The 21,617-nt window shown below is 44.1% G+C and overlaps 1 protein-coding gene across 1 annotated transcript; it reads right to left on the minus strand.

Annotated features, from left to right (window-relative positions):
- Positions 1-1,150: 1,150 nt before the first annotated feature.
- LOC116972142 lies at positions 1,151-20,143 on the minus strand. The gene is made up of 5 exons (XM_033019516.1): positions 20,080-20,143; positions 19,798-19,964; positions 19,410-19,463; positions 16,297-17,322; positions 1,151-1,916 (listed from the first exon to the last, which is right to left on the minus strand). The coding sequence occupies exons 2-5, from the start codon at positions 19,937-19,939 to the stop codon at positions 1,552-1,554; spliced, it is 1,587 nt and encodes a 528-aa protein (XP_032875407.1). The 5' UTR covers positions 19,940-19,964; positions 20,080-20,143; the 3' UTR covers positions 1,151-1,551.
- Between the last annotated feature and the right edge of the window lie 1,474 nt (positions 20,144-21,617).

Below are 21,617 nucleotides of genomic sequence, written 5' to 3' on the forward strand. Positions count from 1 at the left end.
GGAAACAAGTCTTTCAGTCTGCGCCAATCAGCGATCACTGTGTACACTAGCACTATCCTACATACTAGAGACAATTCACAATTTTACCAAAGCCAATTAACCTACACACCTATATGTTTTTTGAGTGTGGGAGGGAACCGGAGCACCCAAAGAAAACCAAAGTCCCAGGGAGAAGGTACAAGCTCTGTACAAAATCGAGAATTTTTTTTGAAAAACTGCAGCTGCTGGAAATCTGAAATAAAACAAAGTGTAGGAAACACTGGGCAGGTCAGGCAGCATCTGTGGAGTAAGAAACAAAGGTGATGTTTTCAGGTTCCTTTGTCTGAGGAAAAGAGAAAATAAAGTTGGTTTTAAATTACAGTGCGGGTGAGGAGAAATGGATAGGGATGGGAATAGTTATGGTGGGGAAGGAATAAGCCCACTGGAGCAAAGAATGCCAAAGAGTCACAACCCAAGAAGTAATTCCTCCCCAACTTGGTCTTAAATGCTCCACCGTCACAGAGCCATTGAGCACAAAAACAGGCCCTTCGGCCTACCTAGTCCATGCCGACCAAGTTGACATACGAAACAAGTCCCATTGCCTGCAATTGGCCAATGTTACTTTAAACCTGTCCTTTTCATATGAAATTCGTAAATGGTCCACTTCCATAGCTCATTCCACATACGGACACCCTCTGAGTGGGAAAAAAAGCTCTCCTGGGGTCCTTAATTCTCTCCACTCTCAACTTAAGCCTGTGCCCTCCAGTTTTAGACTCACCACTGTAGGGGAAAAATAGTTAATTTTATCCATGCCCCTCATGTACTCGAGTTTGAACATTGTATAATAGATAGAGCAAGGAGAAAGATGCAGAGTGCAGAATATATTTTGTAGCATATTAGTTCCATAGACAAAGTCCAATGATCGCAATGGGGTAGAGGTGAATCTGACAGTAGCCTATTTATGGAAGGACCGTTCAGAAGCCTGATAACAGAGAAGAAGCTTTTCCTGGGTCTGGTGGTGCATGCCTTCAAGATTTTTATCTTTTGCTGGATGGGAGCGGGGAGAAGAAGAAATGACCAGGGTGGGAACGATTGGTATGTTGGCTGCTTTCCCGAGGCAGCATGAAGTATAAATAGAGTCTGGGTTGGGGGGGGGGGGGGGTGGGGGGGGTCAGGCAGCATCTCTGGAGAACGTGGAGAGGCCACGTTTCGTGTCGGGTAAGATCGACACGTTGTATGGAGTATTTGTAGAAGGTCGCCCCTAAACTCCAAGGAAAAAAGTCCAAGCCTTTCTAGCCTCTCCCTATAACAATGCTGAGACGACGTTCTTGTATACAAACGTTCACATTGTCATTTTTTAATATATATAGTTTAGCAGGATTCATCTAATCTTTAGAGCGCTGAGGCTCAATCTGCTGAATTAACTGTTACCTTATAAACCTGATGTACACTGGACAATAAAGCATAATTGAATTACAAAGCCATTTTTATTGCAGAAAATCACACTTTTTTTCATATCCTGATCTCTGACACTGATCAGTAGATTGACACTGATATGACCATGCTTCATAATTAATTTTGGAAATAACTCTCATGCTGATCAAAACTCTTACAAGTAAATGCGTCACCTGTTGCCGTGATGTTCATAGCAGAATGTATTTCGTTCACGGTGATAGTCAGGTCTTCGAGACGATTCACCATGTCTTGCACTCGGAGTTCTAGATCGTCCAGTCGGAGCAGCATCTTGTGGAAGACTTCAGTCATGATGCTAAGTGTCTCCTGCTGAGTTTCCGAATGCAACATGTGTACATCCAGTGGGTTTGCTGCCTGACAGTAAGTCAGGGGCGGATAAAAATAATTGTCGGAATTTCTATCACTTTGGGAGTGCGTCAATATAGATTCCATATCCTGTGCTTCATTTACAGTTTTATCCACTCCTGCAAAGGGAAAATGTAGATCAGAAAAGACATGCATACAATTTTGGGAAAAGTCATGACAATGTTTTGTGTGTCTAGTTTAGAGATACAGCGCGGAAACAGGCCCTCTGGCCCACCAGGTCCATGCCGACCTGCGATCCCCGCACACTTAAGCCCCTGTCCCACTTACGTGTCCTGGGCACGCTAATTACGAGAAGCAATGGATGATGTTTCGGATTGAGTACCTTCTTCAGTCTGAAAGAAGGGTCTCGACCCGAAACGTCACCCATTGCTTCCCTCCAGAGATGCTGCCGGTCCCGCTGAGTTACTCCTGCATTTTGTGTCTATCTCCAATTTTCTTGGCCCCGCTCTGGGAGTAGAAGTTGGGGCAGATCCGGACCGCAACGGCCTTGAGCCCCAGGCCGAGCTCGACGATCGTCTGGCTGCTTCTGCTGCTGTTGGAGGTGAGACGTTGCGTCGCGCCAGGGTCTTGGGCCTGTCCCACTTTGGACGTCAGTTACGCGATAGGCCGGTGGCGCTCGAAGATTTTGTTCGCTACAAAATCCCGTGCACAACTCCACACCCCTCCGCGCTTCTCAGAGGGACCGGCCACACGATGCCCATGCGCCTCAACGAGACGACAAGGTCGTGTCATTGCGTGCCAAGGACACGTAAGTGGGACAGGGCCTTTACAATATCTTACACACACTAGGGACAATTTACATTTAAACCAAGGCAAAAACCTGTACGGCTTTGGGAGGAAACCAGAGAAAACGCACGCAGGTCACGGGGAGAATGTACAAACTCCGTACAAACAGCACCTGTAGTCAGGATCGAACCTGGGTCTCCGGTGTTGCAAGGCAGTAACCCTATTGCTGAGCCATATGGTTTAGAGATACAGCATACCCACTGAGTCCGCGCCGACCTTCAATCACCCATTCACACTAGTTCTATATTATCTCACTTTCACGCCAATACATCTTCATCCATTATATGAGCAGAATTAGGGCATTCGGCCAATCAATATATACTTGTTGCAAATTAGAGAGGGCCAATTAACTTACAAACCCGCACGTTTTTGAAATATGGGAGGAAACCAGAGCACAGCACGTTCATAGGTAGAATGTGCAAACTATTCAGACAGCATCTGAGATCAGGATCGAACCAGTGTCTTTGGCACTGAAGTAGCAGCTCTACCTGCTGCATCCCTGTTTCAACTTGAAAAGTAAACTAGAACAGTACCAATTGTGGACTATTAACAGCCTAGCTGGTATTTTTATACATATGTGCTTTTTACAATACTGCACACAATAATGTGGTAAAAGGGGTTACATTTCAAATTCCCTCCTCCATCTTGCAGAGGCTGAGCCACACCCATATTTCTGGGTTTTATAACCCCTCCCCCCCCACTGGAAAAGGTGTGGCTTTCATGGAGTGATTGACAGGAGAGAGATTCTCAACATTTAAAAAAAAACTAATAACACTTTTATTTTTCATTGATGGGAAGAATTCTCTGTATCTGCTCAGCGGAGGGGGCTGAGTAAGATGGCCATAAATCACAGCCGTAAGTGGTAGCGTTTTATCTAAAATCAATATACAGTGCAAACAGGAAGTAAGTGCATTTACAGTAGTGCCTTTTAACTTCAAGCCAAAGCACCCAAGCCACCATTTGCAGTAAGTAGTGCATTTCAACTACATGCCACCATTTGCAGTAAGTGGTGCCTTTCAACTTCAAGCCAATGCACCCACGCCACCATTTGCAGTAAGTAGTGGCTTTCAACTTCAAACCACACCCAAGCCATCATTAGCAGTAAGAGGTGCCTTTCAACTTCAAGTCAAAGCAACCTAGCCACTATTAGCAGTAAATAGTGCCTTTCAACTTCAAGCCAATGCACCCAAGCCACCATTTGCAGTAAGTATTGCCTTTCAACTTCAAGCCAAAGCAACCAAGCCACCATTTGCAGTAAGTAGTGCCTTTCAACTTCAAGCCAATGCTCCCAAGCCACCATTTGCAGTAAGCAGTGCCTTTCAACTTCAAGCCAATGCTCCCAAGCCACCACTTGCAGTAAGTAGTGCCTTTCAACTTAATGCCAAAGCACCCAAGCCATCATTTGCAGTAAGTAGTGCCTTTCAACTTCAAGCCAAAGCAACCAAGCCACCATTCGCAGTAATAGTGCCTTTCAACTTCAAGCAAAAGCTCCCAAGCCACCATTTGCAGTAAGTAGTGCCTTTCAACTCATGCCACCATTTGCAGTAAGTAGTGCCTTTCAACTTCATGCCACAATTTGCAGTAAGTGGTGTCTTTCAACTTCAAGCCACACCCAAGCCACCATTTGCAGTAAGTGGTGTCTTTCTACTTCAAGCCAAAGCAACCAAGCCACCATTTGCAGTAAGTAGTGCCTTTCAACTTCAAGCCAAAGCAACCAAGCCACCATTTGCAGTAAGTAGTGCCTTTTAACTTCATGCCAAAGCAACCAAGCCACCATTTGCAGTAATAGCGGCTTTCAACTTCAAGCCAAAGGTCCCAAGCCACCATTTGCAGTAAGTAGTGCCTTTCAACTTCATGCCACCATTTGCAGTAAGTAGTGCCTTTCAATTTCAAGACACACCCAAGCCAAGCCAACCGGGGGGGGGGGGGGGGGGGGGGCTTTCTAGAGCGCTAGTATGAACCATTTTAGAACCAATAGACATTGTTTTGCAAGCTCTAGAACCAATAGACATGTTTTGCAAGCTTTAGAAGCAATAGACACTTTTTGCGAGCTTTAGAATCAATAGACACTTTTTGCAAGCTTTAGAACCAATAGACATTGTTTTGCAAGCTTTAGAACCAATAGAGACACTTTTTGCTAGCTTTAGAACCAATAGACATTTTTTGCAAGCTTTAGAACCAATAGAGACACTTTTTGCAAGCTTTAGAACCAATAGACACATTCTGCAAGCATTTTAGAACCACTAAGGGCACTTACATTTGATTAGACATGGGTTCAGTGTTATTCACAGCTCAGAGAAACGTGACCCTCTGCCTTCCTCCATCTTGAAGAGACTGTGTGGCACACCACTTCCTGGTTTTATAGTCCCTACCCCCTGCCGCCAGCGGGGGCAGCAGAGAGAAGGGGGAATTTTGTAAAAACATTAATATCTCTGTCATTTTTAATCGACGGGAAAAATCCTCGGCACACGTGCGGCGGAGGGGGGCTCTGAGCAAGGTGGCCAAAAATGATTGCCGTTAGTGGTGGCGTTCTCTCGGAAATCGCAGCACAGATGGCCAAAACCGGTCAAGAACAGACTTTTAGTAATATAGATTAATGATTTGGATGAAGGGATGAAGGGATTAAAAGTAACCAAGCCCGTACGAAGCTTTTCAAAAACAGGGGTGGCATGACAGGATTACAAGAAACTTAATGTGAAATAATGTGCGCGCTACGCACATCACGAGCGCGAAGCGTGAAGTCCCTCGATGCCAGGGTCCGCTTAAGGGCGCTGGAAGCTCAGGGGTTTTAGATGCTTTCTGATGCATTCTGAGCCTTATTTTGGAGCATTTTTGCACCAAATTTATGACCAATATTTCAGAAATTAATAGGAATCTGAGGTAGCTTTTTCACACAAAGGGTGCTGGGTGTATGTAACGAGCTGCCAGAGGTAGTTAAGGCTGGGACTATCCTAATGTTTAAGAGACATTTGGACACGTACACGGACAGGACAGATTTAGATGGATATGGGCCAAACGCCTGTGAGTGGGACTTGTGTAGATGGGACATGTTGGTCAGTGTGGGCAAGTTGGGCTGAAGGGCCTGTTTCCACACTGCATCATTCTATGACTAAAAAGTTAAGAAGAAAAATGCATGTAGATAAGTAGAGCAGATTTGAAAGAGGAGTGAAATGTAAAGGCAGAGAGAGGTTTATGGGTGGAAAAGAACATAGGAAAGGAGGGGGGAGAGTGGGCTTGGGCAGATGGGTGAAGGGAAAACTCAGTGGGTCAGGCAGCATCTGCGGAGAATATGAATAGGCGACGTTTCACAGAGTGTTGGAGTAACTCAGTGAGTCAGGCAGCATCTCTGGAGAAAAGGTATAGATTATATTTCGGGTCAAGACCGTTCTTCAGAAATATTCATGATGTGACATGTGTAGACATTTCTGAATGTTACCCAAACCATCGTGAGCTACTTTGTTACGGTGGTTGCCCTCTCCTCTAACGTCTCTGCTGCCTTGGGTGATGCAGTACAGGACACGAGCTTTGGGACACGGTGTGAAGCTGTTGCCGTCTGTCCCAGCCTGGTAAAAACCTGGATGGAGTGGATGTGGTGAGGCTGTTTCCACTAGTGGGAGAGTCTAGGACCAGTGGCCTCAGAATGAAAAGACATTCCTTTAGGAAGGAGATGGGCAGGAATTTCTTAAGTCCGAGGGTGGTGAACTGTGGAATTCATTGCCACAGACAGCTGTGGAGGTCAAGTCAATGGACATTTTTCAGGAGATTGATAGATTCTTGATTGATACGGGTGTTGGAGGTAATGGGGAGAAGGCAGGAGAATGGGTTTGCGAGGAAAAGCTAGATAAAGTCATAGAGTGATACAGTGTGGAAACAGGCCCTTCGGCCCAGCATGTCTCATCTGCACTAGTCCCACCTGCCCACGTTTGATCCATATCCCTCCGAATCTGTCCTATCCATGTACCTGTCTAACTGTTTCTTAAATGTTGTGATAGCCCTGCCTCAACTACCTCCTTTGGCAGCTTGTTCCATACACCTTCCATCCTTTGTGTGAAAAATCTACCCCAGATTCCTATTAAATCTTTTACCCTTCGCCTTAAACTTATGTCCTCTGTTCCTCGATTCACTTACTCTGGGCAAAAGACTCAACCATATCTATTCAAATCATGATTTTATACACCTCTATTAGATCATCCCTCATCCTCCTGTGCTCCATGAAATAGAGTCCCAGCCTACTCAATCTCTCCCTATAGTTCTGGCCCTCTAGTCCTGGCAACATCCTCGTAAATCTTCACTGTACCCTTTCCAGTTTGATGATATCTTTCCTATAACATGGTGTCCAGAACTGAATACAATACTCTGAATGCGGCCTCACCCACTTCTTATGCGACTGCAACATGACCTCCCAACTTCTATACTCAGCCTGACCCGCTGAGTTACTCCAGCACTCTGTGAAACGTCACAGAACAGGGCAAGGTTAGCAAGTTTGCTGATGATACAGAAGTGAGTGGTTTTGCAGATAGTGAAGATGGTTGTGAAAGATTGCAGCAGGATCTGGATCAATTAGCCAGGTGGGCAGAGGAATGGTTGATGGTTGCATGGTTCCTTGAAGGTCGTGTCGCAGGTATATCAGGTGGTCAAAAAGTATTTTGGCACTTTGGCCTTCATCAGTCAGAGTATTGAGTATAGAAGTTGGGAGATCTTTCCCTCTCAAACCCATTCTCCTGCCTTCTCCCCATTACCTCCGACACCCGTATCAATCAAGAATCTATCAATCTCCTCCCAGTGGGGGTGGCGTGGGCCCAGCGGGGGTGGCGTGGGCCCAGTGGGGATCAGCGGGGGCCCATCGGGGTGGCTTGGGCCCAGCGGGGGTCAGCAGGGGTGGCGTGGGCTCAGCGGGGGTGGCATGGGTCCAGCGGGGGTGGCGTGGGCCCAGTGCGGGTGAGCGGGGGTGGCGTGGGCCCAGTGGGGGTCAGCGAGGATGGCGTGGGCGGGAGATGGCTTGGGCCCCGGCGGCGGGGAGAGGCGAGGGGAGCGGGCCCCGCCACAGCGGCGTCTGTTGTTGGGGTTACAGCCGCTGGGTTCAGATTCAGCCACTCCCGCCCGGCGACGGGAGAACGGAGAACTGGCAGTTTCCAAAGTGGAAACACTGATTTTTTTCCCCACCTATTTAAAAAAAAAAAAAATTGTGATTTTTTTCCTTACTCTGGGGGGGGAAAGGGGGGAGTGCAGTCGCACCCAACGCACCCCCCTTCGGACGTCCATGGTAACATTAGCAAATTAGCAGATGACACAAAGCTGGGTGGCAGTGTGAACTGTGAGGAGGATGCTATGAGGATGCAGGGTGACTTGGACAGCTTGGGTGAGTGGGCAGATGCATGGCAGATGCAGTTTAATGTGGATAAATGTGAGGTTATCCACTTTGGTGGCAAAAACAGGAAGGCAGATTATTCTCTAAATGGTGTCAAGTTGGGAAAAGGGGAAGTACAACGGGATCTGGGGATCCTTGTTCATCAGTCACTGAAAGTAAGCATGCAGGTGCAGCAGGCAATGAAGAAAGCGAATGGCATGTTGGCCTTCATAACAAGAAGAGTTGATTATAGGAGCAAAGAGGTCCTCCTGCAGTTGTACAGGGCCCTAGTGAGATCACACCTGGAGTATTGTGTGCAGTTTTGGTCTCTAAACTTGAGGAAGGACATTCTTGCTATTGAGGGAGTGCAGCGTAGGTTCACGAAGTTAATTCCCGGGGTGGCGGGACTGTCATATGTTGATAGATTGGAGCGGCTGGGCTTGTATACTCTGAAATTTAGAAGGATGAGATGGGATCTTATTGAAACATATAAGATTATTAAGGGTTTGGACACGCTAGAGGCAGGAAACATGTTCCCAATGTTGGGGGAGTCCAGAACCAGGGGCTATAGTTTAAGAATAAGTGGTAAACCATTTAGAACGGAGATGAGGAAAAACTTTTTCGCACAGTTGTGAGTGCGTGGAATTCTCTGCCTCAGAGGGTGGAGGAGGCTGGTTCTTTGGGTGCTTTCAATAGAGAGTTAGATATAGCTCTTAGGGATAGCGGAGTTAAGGGATATGGAGAGAAGGCAAGAATGGGGTACTGATTGTGGATGATCAGCCATGATCACATTGAATGGCCTACTCCTGCACCTATTATCTATTGTCTAATACACAAATACATTTTGTGTAACGGTTGTTGCGTGGTGTCCACCAGTGACCTGGTTGGCACAGTAAGTGCACGTATTTCTTATTCCTTTCTATGTTTATGAATACCACATGGAACAACAAAATTGCAAACACCGTTTCCACTTCATTCACCAGATCATGTAGTAGAATACTGCCTCCATCTGAGTGGACACCGCAACGCACGTTACACATCATACACACAATCGTATGTTGCGATGGACACTCAAAGGTTTAGTGTCCCAGAAAACGAACGTTACATTGTAAGTGAAAACCAAACATTTTCACCAATGTGATCTAAATGGTACATTATCTTATGGATTTGAGCTATATCGATGGCCGATGATTCGTCAGGTTTAATTTGGGATGATTTTTGAATAAGTAAAATGTTTCGTAACGGCCATTGTGGAGCTTCCGAAGTTGACACGAAGGAATGAAGTTGGCGACTTGAAGATTGGCTCAGTTTCTTAGTTTTGACGAACAATTTATGTCCAAAAATGGTTTTTTATTGATTTTAAAAAGTCAGAAAATATATCGTAAACGGTGTGTATGTTTTTTTAATATTTTAAATTGGAAAATAAGAAAAAATAATTAACTCGCCCAAAAATCACTACTACCACAGGATATCTCGTTGGGTTTTTGAAAAGCATTAGAGGTTTGGAGCCTCCGTGGTTTAACTTACGGTGGCATCGACCCTGATAACGGTCATTGTAACAATGGACACCAAGCACAACGACCGTTAAGGGATCTTTGCCAGACATGTTACTGTATTTTTCCCCTGGTATTGATGAGGATATTTCCCTAGATAATTATCAAAACATTTATGTATGAGGGACCATATGAAGTTTATGAATTAAATATTCGCGACTAAATGTGGCAGAGTTTTTAATGTCCCATTTTTTGTGTCCAAAATGGTGGTAAAACGATGAAAATTTGTCTGTTATGAAAAAAGTTTTTGACTTTCGGTCTTGAAGTTATCTAATTTATATCTGTTATTTATAAGGTTTCATATGATGGGTAGATTTTTGTTAAGAACAGTGTATTGGTGTAAACACCTGAATAATAATCTTGTTCCTCCAAATCTCTCCAGTATTGTAAAAAGACTCATATTGTTTGGAAAAAATACCGTTTTGTGTGTCTGCGGGTCAGGTAGCAGCACTGGAGAACATGGATAGGTGACGTTTCGGGTCGAGACCCATCTTCAGACTGATTATGGGGGGGAGGAGGGGGTGAGAATGCTTGATAAGGGGAGATCGACAAAAGCCAGACAGGCAGGAGTAAAGGTCAGATGTAAGAACAGTAGGTGTGGGACAGGTTTGATGAGTGTAGGTGGTTGGGAGAAAAAAGTGGAGGGGGGGGGGGGGTTAGTTAGAGATGACCTAAACTTGGATAATTCAAATTAAACTAATCCAAGGATCCAAGTTAAACTAATCTCCTTTGCCTGTTCATGAATAACCCTTCCATTCCCTGCATATCCATGTGCCTATCAAAAAACCTTTTAAATGCCACTATCGGATCTGCCTCCACCACCAGCACTGGCCGCGTGTTCTAGGGACTCACCACCTTCTGTGTAAAAAACCCTTGCCATCTGGTCTTTGACATTCCCAGCTTGGGGAAACGTTTCTAACTATGTCTCTCACAATTTTATATGAGACTATTTCTCTCATAATTTTATAAATTTATATCAGGTCTCCCCTCAGCCTCTGACGCTCCAGAGAAAACAATCCAAGTTTGCCGAACATCACCTTTAGATAATACTCTCTAATCCGTTACTGAGGGGAACTCGTTCTAACAGCTGGTGGAACGTTCAACAAGTACTGAATGAATAGACTACTACTAATTCTACATAAAGCATTATGTCAAGCAGCACCAATCAAATCCTAATCACCCACTGCCTCCCAGCAAGGTGGAACAGTTCAAAAGACACTAATCCAAGAACATCAGCTTGGAGTATTATTTTCCCCCCAGTAAAATACATGAGCTACAGCCAAACCCTTTCTATTTCATTGTAATGAACTCACAAAGAACTGTAGATGCTGGTTTACAAGAAAAGATACAAAGTGTTGGAGTAACTCAGCGGCTAAGGCAGCATTTCTAGAGAACACGGATGTGCCATTTTGGGTCGGGACCCTTCTTCAGACTGATTGTAGTAGTGGGAAGAAAGCTTGGATGAGAGGAGGGGCACGACAAAGCCTGGTGAGTGATAGGTGGATACATGTGAGGGGAGGTTTCGGTTGGCAGATGTTTGTACAAAGGCCAGAGATGAAAAGACAAAAAGTGTCAGAAAATATATGGTTTGGCTTTATTATTGTCACATGTATCGAGGTTTTGCATGGCTTCCAAACAGATCAGATAATACTGTCCATATATAAAATCAAGTCAAACTCAAGTACAATAGGTACAACAATGGGGAAGATACAAAGTGCAGAATAGAAGAGGCACTGGGCACAGGTAAGGGAGGGGGAAGGAGAGTGGGTTTGTCTGCCAAGGCCTGCTAGATTTCCCGGTTGCTAACCATCTTAATTTCTCTTCCCATAATAACCTTTCTGTCCTAATCACCCACTACCTCCCAGCAAGATGGAACAGTTCAAAAGACACTAATCCAAGAACACCAGCTCGGAGTATTATCTTTTCCCCAGTAAAATACTGTCCTGGGCCTCCTCCATTCCCAGAGTGAGTCCACACGCAAACTGGAGAAACAGCACCTCATATTTCTTTTGCTTACAACACCAAAGGTATGAGCATTTAATTCTCCTGTTTTAGGTAATTACCCAGTTTTAGGTAATTAATCTGTAAACTCCCCTCGACCTCCATTTCACCCCCCCCCCCCCCTCTTTCCTGTACCCCACCCAGATATGCATCCATTTCTCACTTTCTCGTCCCCCCCCCTATATTCCTTCCTCTGGCTTCACATTTCACACCTCTACTACACATCTCACACTTTTTTGTCATTTCACTTCACCTATTACTTGCCAGGCTTTGTCCTGCCCTGACAATTTTCCAGTTTCTCTCCTCCCGACTACAATGTCATAGTCACACAACGTGGAAAGAGGCCCTTCGGCCCAACTTTCCAGATCGACCAAAATGCCCCATCTACACCGGTCCCACCTGCCTGTTTTTGACCCATATCCCTCTTAACCTTTGCTGTCCATTTACCTGTCCAAATGCCTTTAAAATATTGTGGTAGCACCTGCCCTAACTACCACCTCTGGCAGCTCATTCCATATACCCACCACCCTTTGTGTATAAAAGGTGTCCCTCAGGATTCCAATAAATCTTTCCCCCCTGATCCTAAACCTCAGGTTCTTGATTCCCCCACTCTGGGTTATAGATTCTGTGCATTTTACCTCTCTATTCCCCTCATGATCTTATAAACCTGTGAGATCACCCCTCATCATATCTTGTGCTCCAAGGTATAAAGTCTTAACCAGCCAAACCTCTTCCTACAGCTCATGCCCTTGAGTCCTGGCAACATTCTCGTAAATCTTCTCTGCACCCTTTCCAGCAGGGTGACCAAAACTGAACACAATATTGCAAATGTGGTCTCACCAATGTCTTGCACAACTGTGACAAAACATTCCAACTTCTATACTCAATATTGTGACCGATGAAAACCAATGTGCCGAAAGGTTTCTTGACTACCCTATCTACCTCTGAAACTACTTTCAGGATATCTGAAGAAGGGTCCCAACCCATAACATCACCTGTACACGTTCTCGAGAGATGCTGCGTGACCTGCTGTTACTCCAGCACTTTGTGTCTTTTCACCGTAATGAGCTCTTTGGATCACAAAGAGATTCCATGCACAGTAGTACAGTTTTATTTTTAAGTTTCAAGGAAGTTTGTCGAAATTACTTCAAACTGATAGGTGTACAAAAAAATTGTAGATAGACACAAAAAGCTAAAAAAAAAAACTCAGCGGGTCAGACTGCATCTCCTGAGAAAAGGAGAAAGTGACGTTTCGGGTCGAGACCCTTCTTCAGATTTCTTCAAAATCGTACCTACAGTTGCAAGGAGACGTACTTTACTAAATAATCTTTGCCTGTTAGTTGACATTGGTTGATCTGGTGTTCAATATGACAAGTTAATGAATAAAACACCCGGAGGCAGCTGCCATAGCAACACCCAACATCCTCATATATTTCCTCATTAAGGCGAGAGAGCTAGTTAATTGAACTACAGGGAAATCAAGGGTTATGGGATGTAGATAAGAAGCGGGAGTTAAGGCCGGCCGTTAAAGGGTGATAATGATGTTAATGAATGGCTCAGCAGGCATGAGGGGCTACAGAACATCCCTGTCCTTATTTCGCATGTTATCTACCCTTCATTACAGGAGTTCTTGCTGGATTAGTCATTACAAACGTCAGAGGCAGCTCTGGGCATGTGCAGTCATTCGGAGGGCAAGGCGAGGTGGACTGGGGAGGGAGCAAGAGTGTGGAGGTCGTAGTTTTCTAGTGCCTACAGTTTTCTAGTGCCACCTAAGTACATAAGTTTAGTTTAGTTTAGTTTATTGTTGTCACGTGCACCAAGATACAATGCAAAGCTTTTGTTTGCACGCTATCCAGTCAAAGAAAGGACTATACATGAAACAATCAAGCCGTCCACAGTGCACAATTAAAGGTAAAGGGTTCAACATTTAGTGCAAAGATATAATGTTGAAGTTCAGAACTAGTGGTCTGTATGTCTTTGGGTTGGCCCAACGCATCTTTCAACCAGTCAAGAATTTCTGAATGGTAATCATTGATAATACAGGAATTGTGGCACCCAAACATCTGCATAGGAAATATTCACAAAGAACCAAGTAATTGCAACCAGATACAGTTATAGAGTCATATTGTAGCAATGTTACAAAATTTTGAGATTTTAAAAATCAAGTCTGCAATTTATCCCATCAGATAAAGCAGTAAAATAAGTTTAATTTGACACCTAATTCACTTTCATATCTCAAGTATTTAAAAAGTTATGGCCATTTTCATACTGGGAAATGAGCATCTTGTTCCCTATTGATTTTCTATGGACATAACAAAAAAGCTGTGATCGTGAACAGTCAAAAGCCCATAACTTTCTTAAAAATTAAGAGAACTGAATGAAATTTTCAGTTATCATAGATTGAAGCATTCTGAAACAAATATAAAATAATCTTACTTGGATTACCTGAAATTAAAGCATATAATTAGTTAGTTACCTAATTGTAGCTAATTTCAGACTTCAATTACTAGATCTAAACATCTATCCATTTCTTAATAAATGATTAACATTTTTAAATAGCCTAAATGTCCAAATAATATTCACAAATAATTCACAATAAAACATGATTTTAAAATCTCATTTACATTAATTTATAGACCAAATGGAAGGAATTTAGTGTTCAATTGCTGTAAACAAATGCCCATTTAAATCAGCTTTCTAGTGAGATCCTGTGAACGCGCTGGTTTAGAACGTTCACATTGCGGTAGATTTGTGCCCTCAAATGCCCAGAAAAATACTGCGGGCTATAATAGGCCCAAAATGAGCTACTCGCAATATTAAACTTTGTATAAAGGGATCTTTAGAAGCTCTTTTTAATGTAAAAATATACCGCATACCTTCAATTATTTGCTTTATGAGACCCTGCGGTTGCTGGCGGTCGCGGGTTTAGAGATTGATTTTTAAACTACTATAACTATTTTACGAGGCCTTTAAAACTAATAATCGCTTTTGCGACGGGGTCTTCCAGCGATTTTTCGTTAATAATTAACTAGGCTGAACATCTTCGATTTGAACAGCCTGGAGAAAATCGCGTTTTAAACCCGCCCCCCTCTAAACGGCGCCAAAATCGCGCACACCCGCAGCGGCAGATTTTCCTCGACGCTTCAGGTAGGCTTTGCAACATACCTACATATAGCACCAAAACATGCCCTTCGGCCCAACTTGTCCTTGCCAACCAAGATGCCCTAGCTAGGATAGCCCAACTTGCCTGCATTTGGCCCATATCCTTCTAAACCTTTCATGTCCATGTATATGCTCAAATGGTGGTGGTGGAGAAACATATGATAGTGGCACAGAGAAACTTTTGGATTGGCACATGGATAAGCAAGAGATGGAGGGATATGGATTATGTGCAGGTAAAGAGATGGTCTTGGCATCTTGTTTGGCACAGACATTGTGGACCGAAGGGGCTGTTCTTGTGCTTTACTGTTCTGTTTCTGGAGTACATGAATAGGTGATATTTCAGTTTGGGACTTCATCAGACTGCTTCTTAGCTCTCAGAGGGGGTGAGATTGGAGTGGGTAACGGCAGTGGAGAAGGCAAGACAGTTGATGTTGAGCCAGCAATTGGAAATCAGGGGGGGGGGGGGGGGGAGTCAATACTGGTCTAAATACTGATTAGTTAAGCAAATCAGGAAGCATATTTGAAGTGAATAGACAGATATTTTGGGTCAGAACTCTTCTTCAGACTGATCAGAGCAGATGGGAACTTGTTTAATGCCTCATTCAAGTGAACCTCTCTGAAAGCACACCAAACGCTCAGTAATGGGCACAGTGGCACAGTGATAGAGTTGCAGCCTAACAGTGCCAGATACCCTGACTATAGGTGCTGTCAGTGTGGTGTTTGTACGTTCACCCTGTAACCGGGTGGGTTTTCTTCTGGTTTTCTCCAGTTTACTCCCACATTTCATACGCGTGCAGGTTTGTAGGATTGGGGGTTCTGGAAATTGCCCCTAGTGTGTCGGATTAAAAAGTGGGATAACATAGAACTAATGTGAATGGGTGATTGATGGTCGGAGTGCACTTGGTGGGACATACAGACTGTTTTCACGCTGTATTTCTGAACTAAACTCAGCTGTTGCAGAGAAGTGTCAGCTCAGGACTGGAGTGGGCAATTATCCCTATTTGTGATTTACTTCAATTCACCACTGGACATCTATTGATCTACATGAATGCCACAGGATGAATCAACTACCATACCAGCCACTAAAATATTTTAAGACTAATATACATTTCTACATGACAATGCAATGGTATTGTTCCATTTTTTACTCTTTTAATTTAACTATAGTTTAGTTTTTTGTCACATGTAACGATGGAGTGTTAAGCTTTTTTGTTGCGTGCTAACCAGTCAACAGAAATACTATACATGATTACAATATAGCTGTCCACAGCGTAATAGATACAAGGTAAAGGGTATAACTTAAGACAAAGGAGTACAGGTTTTCTTTTACTTTATGACAATATATATAAAAATCCTGTGAAACTGCAGATGCAGTCAGGCAGCATCTGTGGACGGAAATGCAGTCAACTTTTCGGGTTTTGACCCTTCTACTCCACAGGAAAAGTCTTGACACAAAATGTCAACTGACCATTTCCCTCCACAGATGCTGCCTGACCCTCTGAGTTCCTCCAGCAATCTGTTTACTTTTGCTGTAAAATCTGAAGTTGATGATCAACTATGTTAAATAGAAGCTGTATTAATTTCAAGCTCAAAGGTTTTTATCACAGACATGAATCAATAAAATCTTACCAGTTTCTTTAACATATTCCATCCTATGTGGATGTGTATCATTCACATTTGTTTCCTCAGTGTTCTGCACGTTTTCAGGTGACCCCACTGGTATTTCCCCTGTTATTTTTCCACCTTCAGGAAGTGAGAGGCATTCATGAGAAGTACACTTCTCCAGATGCTCTCCGTGGTCTCCTGGTGTGGCATCAATAATTTGAGGCAGCAGGTTCTTCTCACCAAATTCCTTATCGTCTGACGCAACCTCTGTGGCACACGAATCGCCTTCCAGCGGAAGCAAATGTTGTTTGGAGCTATTCAGCGCCGACGGGTCAGTGGACAGAATGGGAATATGCTCCGCGTAGGCTGAAATTGCCTCGGAATGAATGGGAACTGCTTTGTGAATCATATGGATTGGGTTCTGGATCACTGCCACATCAGATGAAAGCACACGGTGAAGCAAACAAGTCTCCGGAAAAGATTCTGATCTGCGAGTCATCTTTCCACTCTTGTGAACAGGCACTTGCCTGTTTGTGCTTTTATAAACTTGGGCTTGTTGTATCCGAGTCAAAATTGGAATGCTACTGAATTCATTGGATGAATGCCTGCAGTTAGAGCGGGCGCCTCTATTGGTCACGTTTGGCACTTTAACGTCAAGGTGAGCTGGTTCCTGCTTAACGTTCCTTAATCTATTATCTTGGTCAACCAAAGAAGCATCTGGAGAAATGTAAGCAAACGCAGATTTATCCTGGTTCACGGAACTCGTGTAAAGATATACAAAGCAAGGTTTATCCTCAGCTGCCCTTTCAGCAAGTTCCTTCGTGAACACCGCATTAGATTTATTAATGCTTGAATGTGTCACTGATCTCCTCTGCATTGAATCCTCATGCATAACAAGCATATCTTCTAAGGTGGGGCACGTAATAGGGGAGCAATCTTTCTGGTCGATGGGTGCAAACATATTGCATGGAAGAGATACATCTTGGTTATGTTGGTCAGCAGATTCTGGCTCAGATGCCGTCTTGTTCTCCGGACCTTCAGTTATCACTACTGGTTGAAAAAAAAACCCAATCAAATATCAAGAGTAGTTTTGGTTTAACCCACATAATAATAAACTAAATTTTAGAAACTAAGTACCTTTCCTGTAATATCTACAAAGTACGGAAGCATGGGTCTCAAGTTAGTTTAGTTTAGAGATAAAGTATGGAAACAGGCCCTATGGTCCACAGGGTCCATGCCGACCAGTGACCACCCCGTACAGTAGCACTATCGTACACACTAGGTAGAACTTACAATTTTCACCGAAGCCAATTAACCTACATAACTGCACGCCTTTGGAATGTCGGAGGAAACCGGAGCACCCGAAGAAAACTCACATGGTCACAAGGAGAACGTGCAAACTCCACATAGACAGCACCCGTAGTCAGGATCAAACACGGGTCACTGGCGCTGTAAGGCAACAACTCTACCGCTGCATCACTGTGCTGTCCCAGGCGCCAACGGGCCAAAAGCCTGAATTCTGAACCAATGATACATAGAAAAAAGACACAAAGTGCTGCAGTAACTCATCTGCGGAGAAACGGATCGGTGAAATTTTGGTTTGGGTCCTTTCTTCAGACTGATTGTAGTGGGGGTAGAAAGAAAGCTGGAAAAGAGGAGTGGTAGGATAAAGCCCGGAAGGTAATACACAAAAGGACACAAAGTGCTGGAGTAACTGAACAGGTCAGGCACCATCTCTGGAGAACATGGATAGGTGATGTTTTGGGTCAAAACCCCTCTTCAAACTGGGTCTTCAACCAGCTCCTGGCAGATAACAGGTTGATTCTAGGTGATAAAACCTATTACCTGCCAGAGAATGTGGGAATACGAATGAAAAAATAGAGCAATGTTTAAGAAAGAATTGCAGATGCTGGAAAAATCGAAGGTAGATAAAATTGCTGGAGAAACTCAGCGGGTGAGGCATCTATGGAGCGAAGGAATGTGACGTTTCGGGTCGAGACCCTTCTTCAGATATGTGGGGGTGGGGGGTTGGGAAGAAGAAAGGAAGAGCGGAGACAATGGGCTGTGGGAGAGCTGGGAAGGGGAAGGAGGGAGATGGCAAGAACTACCTGAAATTGGAGAAGTCAATGTTCGTACCATTTGAGTGTAAACTACCCAAGCAAAATATGAGGTGCTACTCCTCCAATTTGCGGTGGGACTCACTCTGGCCATGGTTGAGGCCCAGGACAGAAAAGTCGGATTCGTAATGGGAGGGGGAGTTGAAGTGCTGAGCCACCAGGAGATTAGGTTGGTTAATGCGAAATATCGAGCAAAATCTACATACTACATGCTGTAAGATTGTGATTTATTGTTTACAGCTTTTCCTCGAGAAAAATGTGATATTACACTAATGAAAACATTTTGTTTTTAATATTATTAATCTAGTATTTATTAGGTGACCACTAAATTGCACTTTATACAATAATAATGTTGTTTCAAACAACTGAGGAAAATAATTTGTCTGCTCCAAGTACATCCCATCTTTTTATTTATTATCATACTGCATGGAAACAGGACCTTCGGCCCAACCTGTCCCTGGCAACCAAGATACCCCATCTCAGCTGGTCCTATTTGCCCATATTCCTCTAAACATTTCCAGTCTATGTACCTGTCCGAATGTCTTTTAAATGTTGTTATTGTACTGGCTTCAACTACCTCAGACAACTCGTTCCACCTGTGTGGAAAAAGATGCCCCTCTGGTTCCTATAAAATCTTTTCCCTCTCACCTCAAACCTTAGACTTCTAGTTCTAGCTTTCCCTACTCTGGGTAAAAGACTACTTTCACCTTATATAAAGCCCTCATGATTTTATACACCTCTATAAGACCATCCCTCAGCTTCCTTTGCTCCCAGGAATAAAGCCCTAGCTTGCCCAACTTCTCTCTGTAGCTCAGGCCCTCAAATCCTGGCAATATCCCCGTAAATCTACTTGTCTACTTGTCTACTCCACTCCCCGTAAATCTTCTCTGCTCCCTTTTCAGTTTAATGGCATCTTCCCAACAACAGGGTGACCAAAACTGAACACAGTATTCCAATTGTTAGCCTTGAAATAGTTCAATCAAAACGGTTTACCAAATGGTGCAAATTTGACTCTCTTACCCTTCTTTACATAGAATAAATTTACCAGTTGTTTTAAATCAAGGGATGGATTAACTGCGAATGAAAAATAGAAAATGTTGTTGATTAGCAAAAAGAAATGAAATATTGAATCTCAAGGAAAGAAAGAAATTAAAGCTTTCCCAGACAGATTAGGATTTTTCAAAAATATGTATCTTTGAAAAAATCCTCTAAGAATCAAGAATATTTTATTGTCATATGTCCCAAAATGGAACAATTAAATTCTTACTTGCAGCAGCACACAGACACATAAACATATTACTCTGTAAAACTCATAACAACAACAAAAATCAGTACATACAAAAACAACAGACAAATGAATAGACAATAGTAGTGCAATAAAGAAACATACAAGGAATCGAATACAAACCAGCTCTGAACTCTATTAATTCTTTGAAATAGATGGAGGCAAATTGGTGTATATCTGCAGGTTGTTTTAACAGAACAATTTTCCCAAGTGTTTTCACGACAGTCTTGAAGCCGTAAGGAATTATAGCTTTATTGCAGGCCATTCTTTCAGGGATCTGTTCAGTGGTTCTGAATTAAAAGTACAAAAACTGCATAGTTTGCTACATAGTTGCTTTACTGCATTGTTCTCAAACACACAAGATATGGTGCAAGATAAAACAAACAAATAATATATTCCACATACCTTAGTCGTCATTTAAACAACTGCATTAATGCAGACGGGTTGACACAATTGCCATCCTAATGTAATGCTGGAAAATAGTGAACATAAACAATAAATCATACTGATCCAACGGTGAAATAAAACACAGAATGCTTAAGATAGACACAAAATGCTGGAATAACTCAGCGGGACAGGCAGCATCTCTGGAGAGAAGGAATGGGTGATTTTCGATTCGAGATCCTTCTTCAAACTGAGAGTATGGGGAGAGGGAGACAGAGTTATGGAAGGGTAAGGTGTGAAAAACACAGATCAAAGGGGACAAAGCTCAAGGAAAATGTCATATCGATCATTGTTAGCTAAGGGGAAGATGACAAACAGGCACACAATCTAAAATTTAATCAGGAGGACAGTGAAACCAGTCGGAGAACCAGTCGGAGAAATCAATATTCATACTGCTGGGTTGTAAGCTACCCAAGCAAAATATGAGGTGCCGTTACTCCAATTTGCGTTGGGCCTCACTCTGACAGAGGAAGAGGCCCAGGACAGAAAGGTCAGTGCGGGTATGGGAAGGGGACTTAGTGTTTAGCAACGGGAAAAAAATGTAGGTCTAGGCGGAGGTGTGCAGCGCAACGATTGCCGAGCCTGCGTTGGTCTCGCCGATACATATACGAGTCCACAACTGGAACAGCGGATACAGTAGATGAGGTTGGAGGAGATGCATGTGAACCTCTGTCTCACCTGAAAGAACTGACAGGTGTTGCATCTCTTGCGGTTGCAGTGGAAGGTACCTGGGGAGGGAGCGGTTTTTCAAGATACAAGATATATTTATTTGTCACATGTGCCAGTTGGCACAGTGAAATGTGATCACCATACAGCCATACAATAAAATAAAGAACACAACACACGATAGAGTTTAACATAAAACATCCCCAGACAGCAGAATCAAAAGTTTCCCACTGTGAGGGAAGGCACCAAAGTCAATCATCTTCCTCTGATGTTCACCTGTGGTCGGGGCCTCCGGAGCCCTCCACAGTCGCCACTACGGGCAGCCCGCCGCTCAGGCCAGCTCGCCAGGATGTTGGAACTCCGATGTCGGGACTGGAGGCCAACCTCAGCGGCTTGGACCTCCGAAATCGGCCGCCTCCAACCAGAGTCCGCGGCTCCCGACGTCCCCAGGCCGCGCTGGGCGGAGATTCACGCTGGCGGCCCTCGGCAAAGGGCCCCAGGGACTCCGTGATGTCGGTCAGCGCCGCCTGCGTTGGGAGCTCTGCGACCACAGCTCCTCGATGTTGGAGCAGCGGGCCCAACGCTCCGGAGCTCCAAACGGCGATCCAGGAAAGCATCGCCCGCTCCGCGGTGAATCCAGCGCCGCGCCGCCGCTGCCGAAGCTCTGGTCTGGTCCCCGGTCTCAGGTTGGAAAGGCCGCTCTGATCCAGTGGTGGGCCACGAAGTGGGGGGGCGAGGATGCGTCTCGGAGAAATAGTCACATCCTCGCCAGGAAGCAACTAGGAAACGGTTTCCCCTTTACCCTACCCCCATCCCCCACATAGAAAAACTAA

Source organism: Amblyraja radiata, chromosome 4, assembly GCF_010909765.2.
Source record: "Amblyraja radiata isolate CabotCenter1 chromosome 4, sAmbRad1.1.pri, whole genome shotgun sequence".
Lineage (NCBI taxonomy): Eukaryota > Metazoa > Chordata > Chondrichthyes > Rajiformes > Rajidae > Amblyraja > Amblyraja radiata.

Excerpts from the sequence above, each read along its gene's own strand:
- LOC116972142 (XM_033019516.1), bottom strand. The coding sequence starts at position 19,939 with ATGGCCTGCAATAAAGCTATAATTCCTTACGGCTTCAAGACTGTCGTG. Across the intron at positions 19,464-19,797 it reads ATTAATAGAGTTCAGAGCTG|TTAATCCATCCCTTGATTTA; the intron begins GTTTGTATTCGA and ends TTTCATTCGCAG. Across the intron at positions 17,323-19,409 it reads TTTATTCTATGTAAAGAAGG|TAGTGATAACTGAAGGTCCG; the intron begins GTAAGAGAGTCA and ends TTTTTCAACCAG.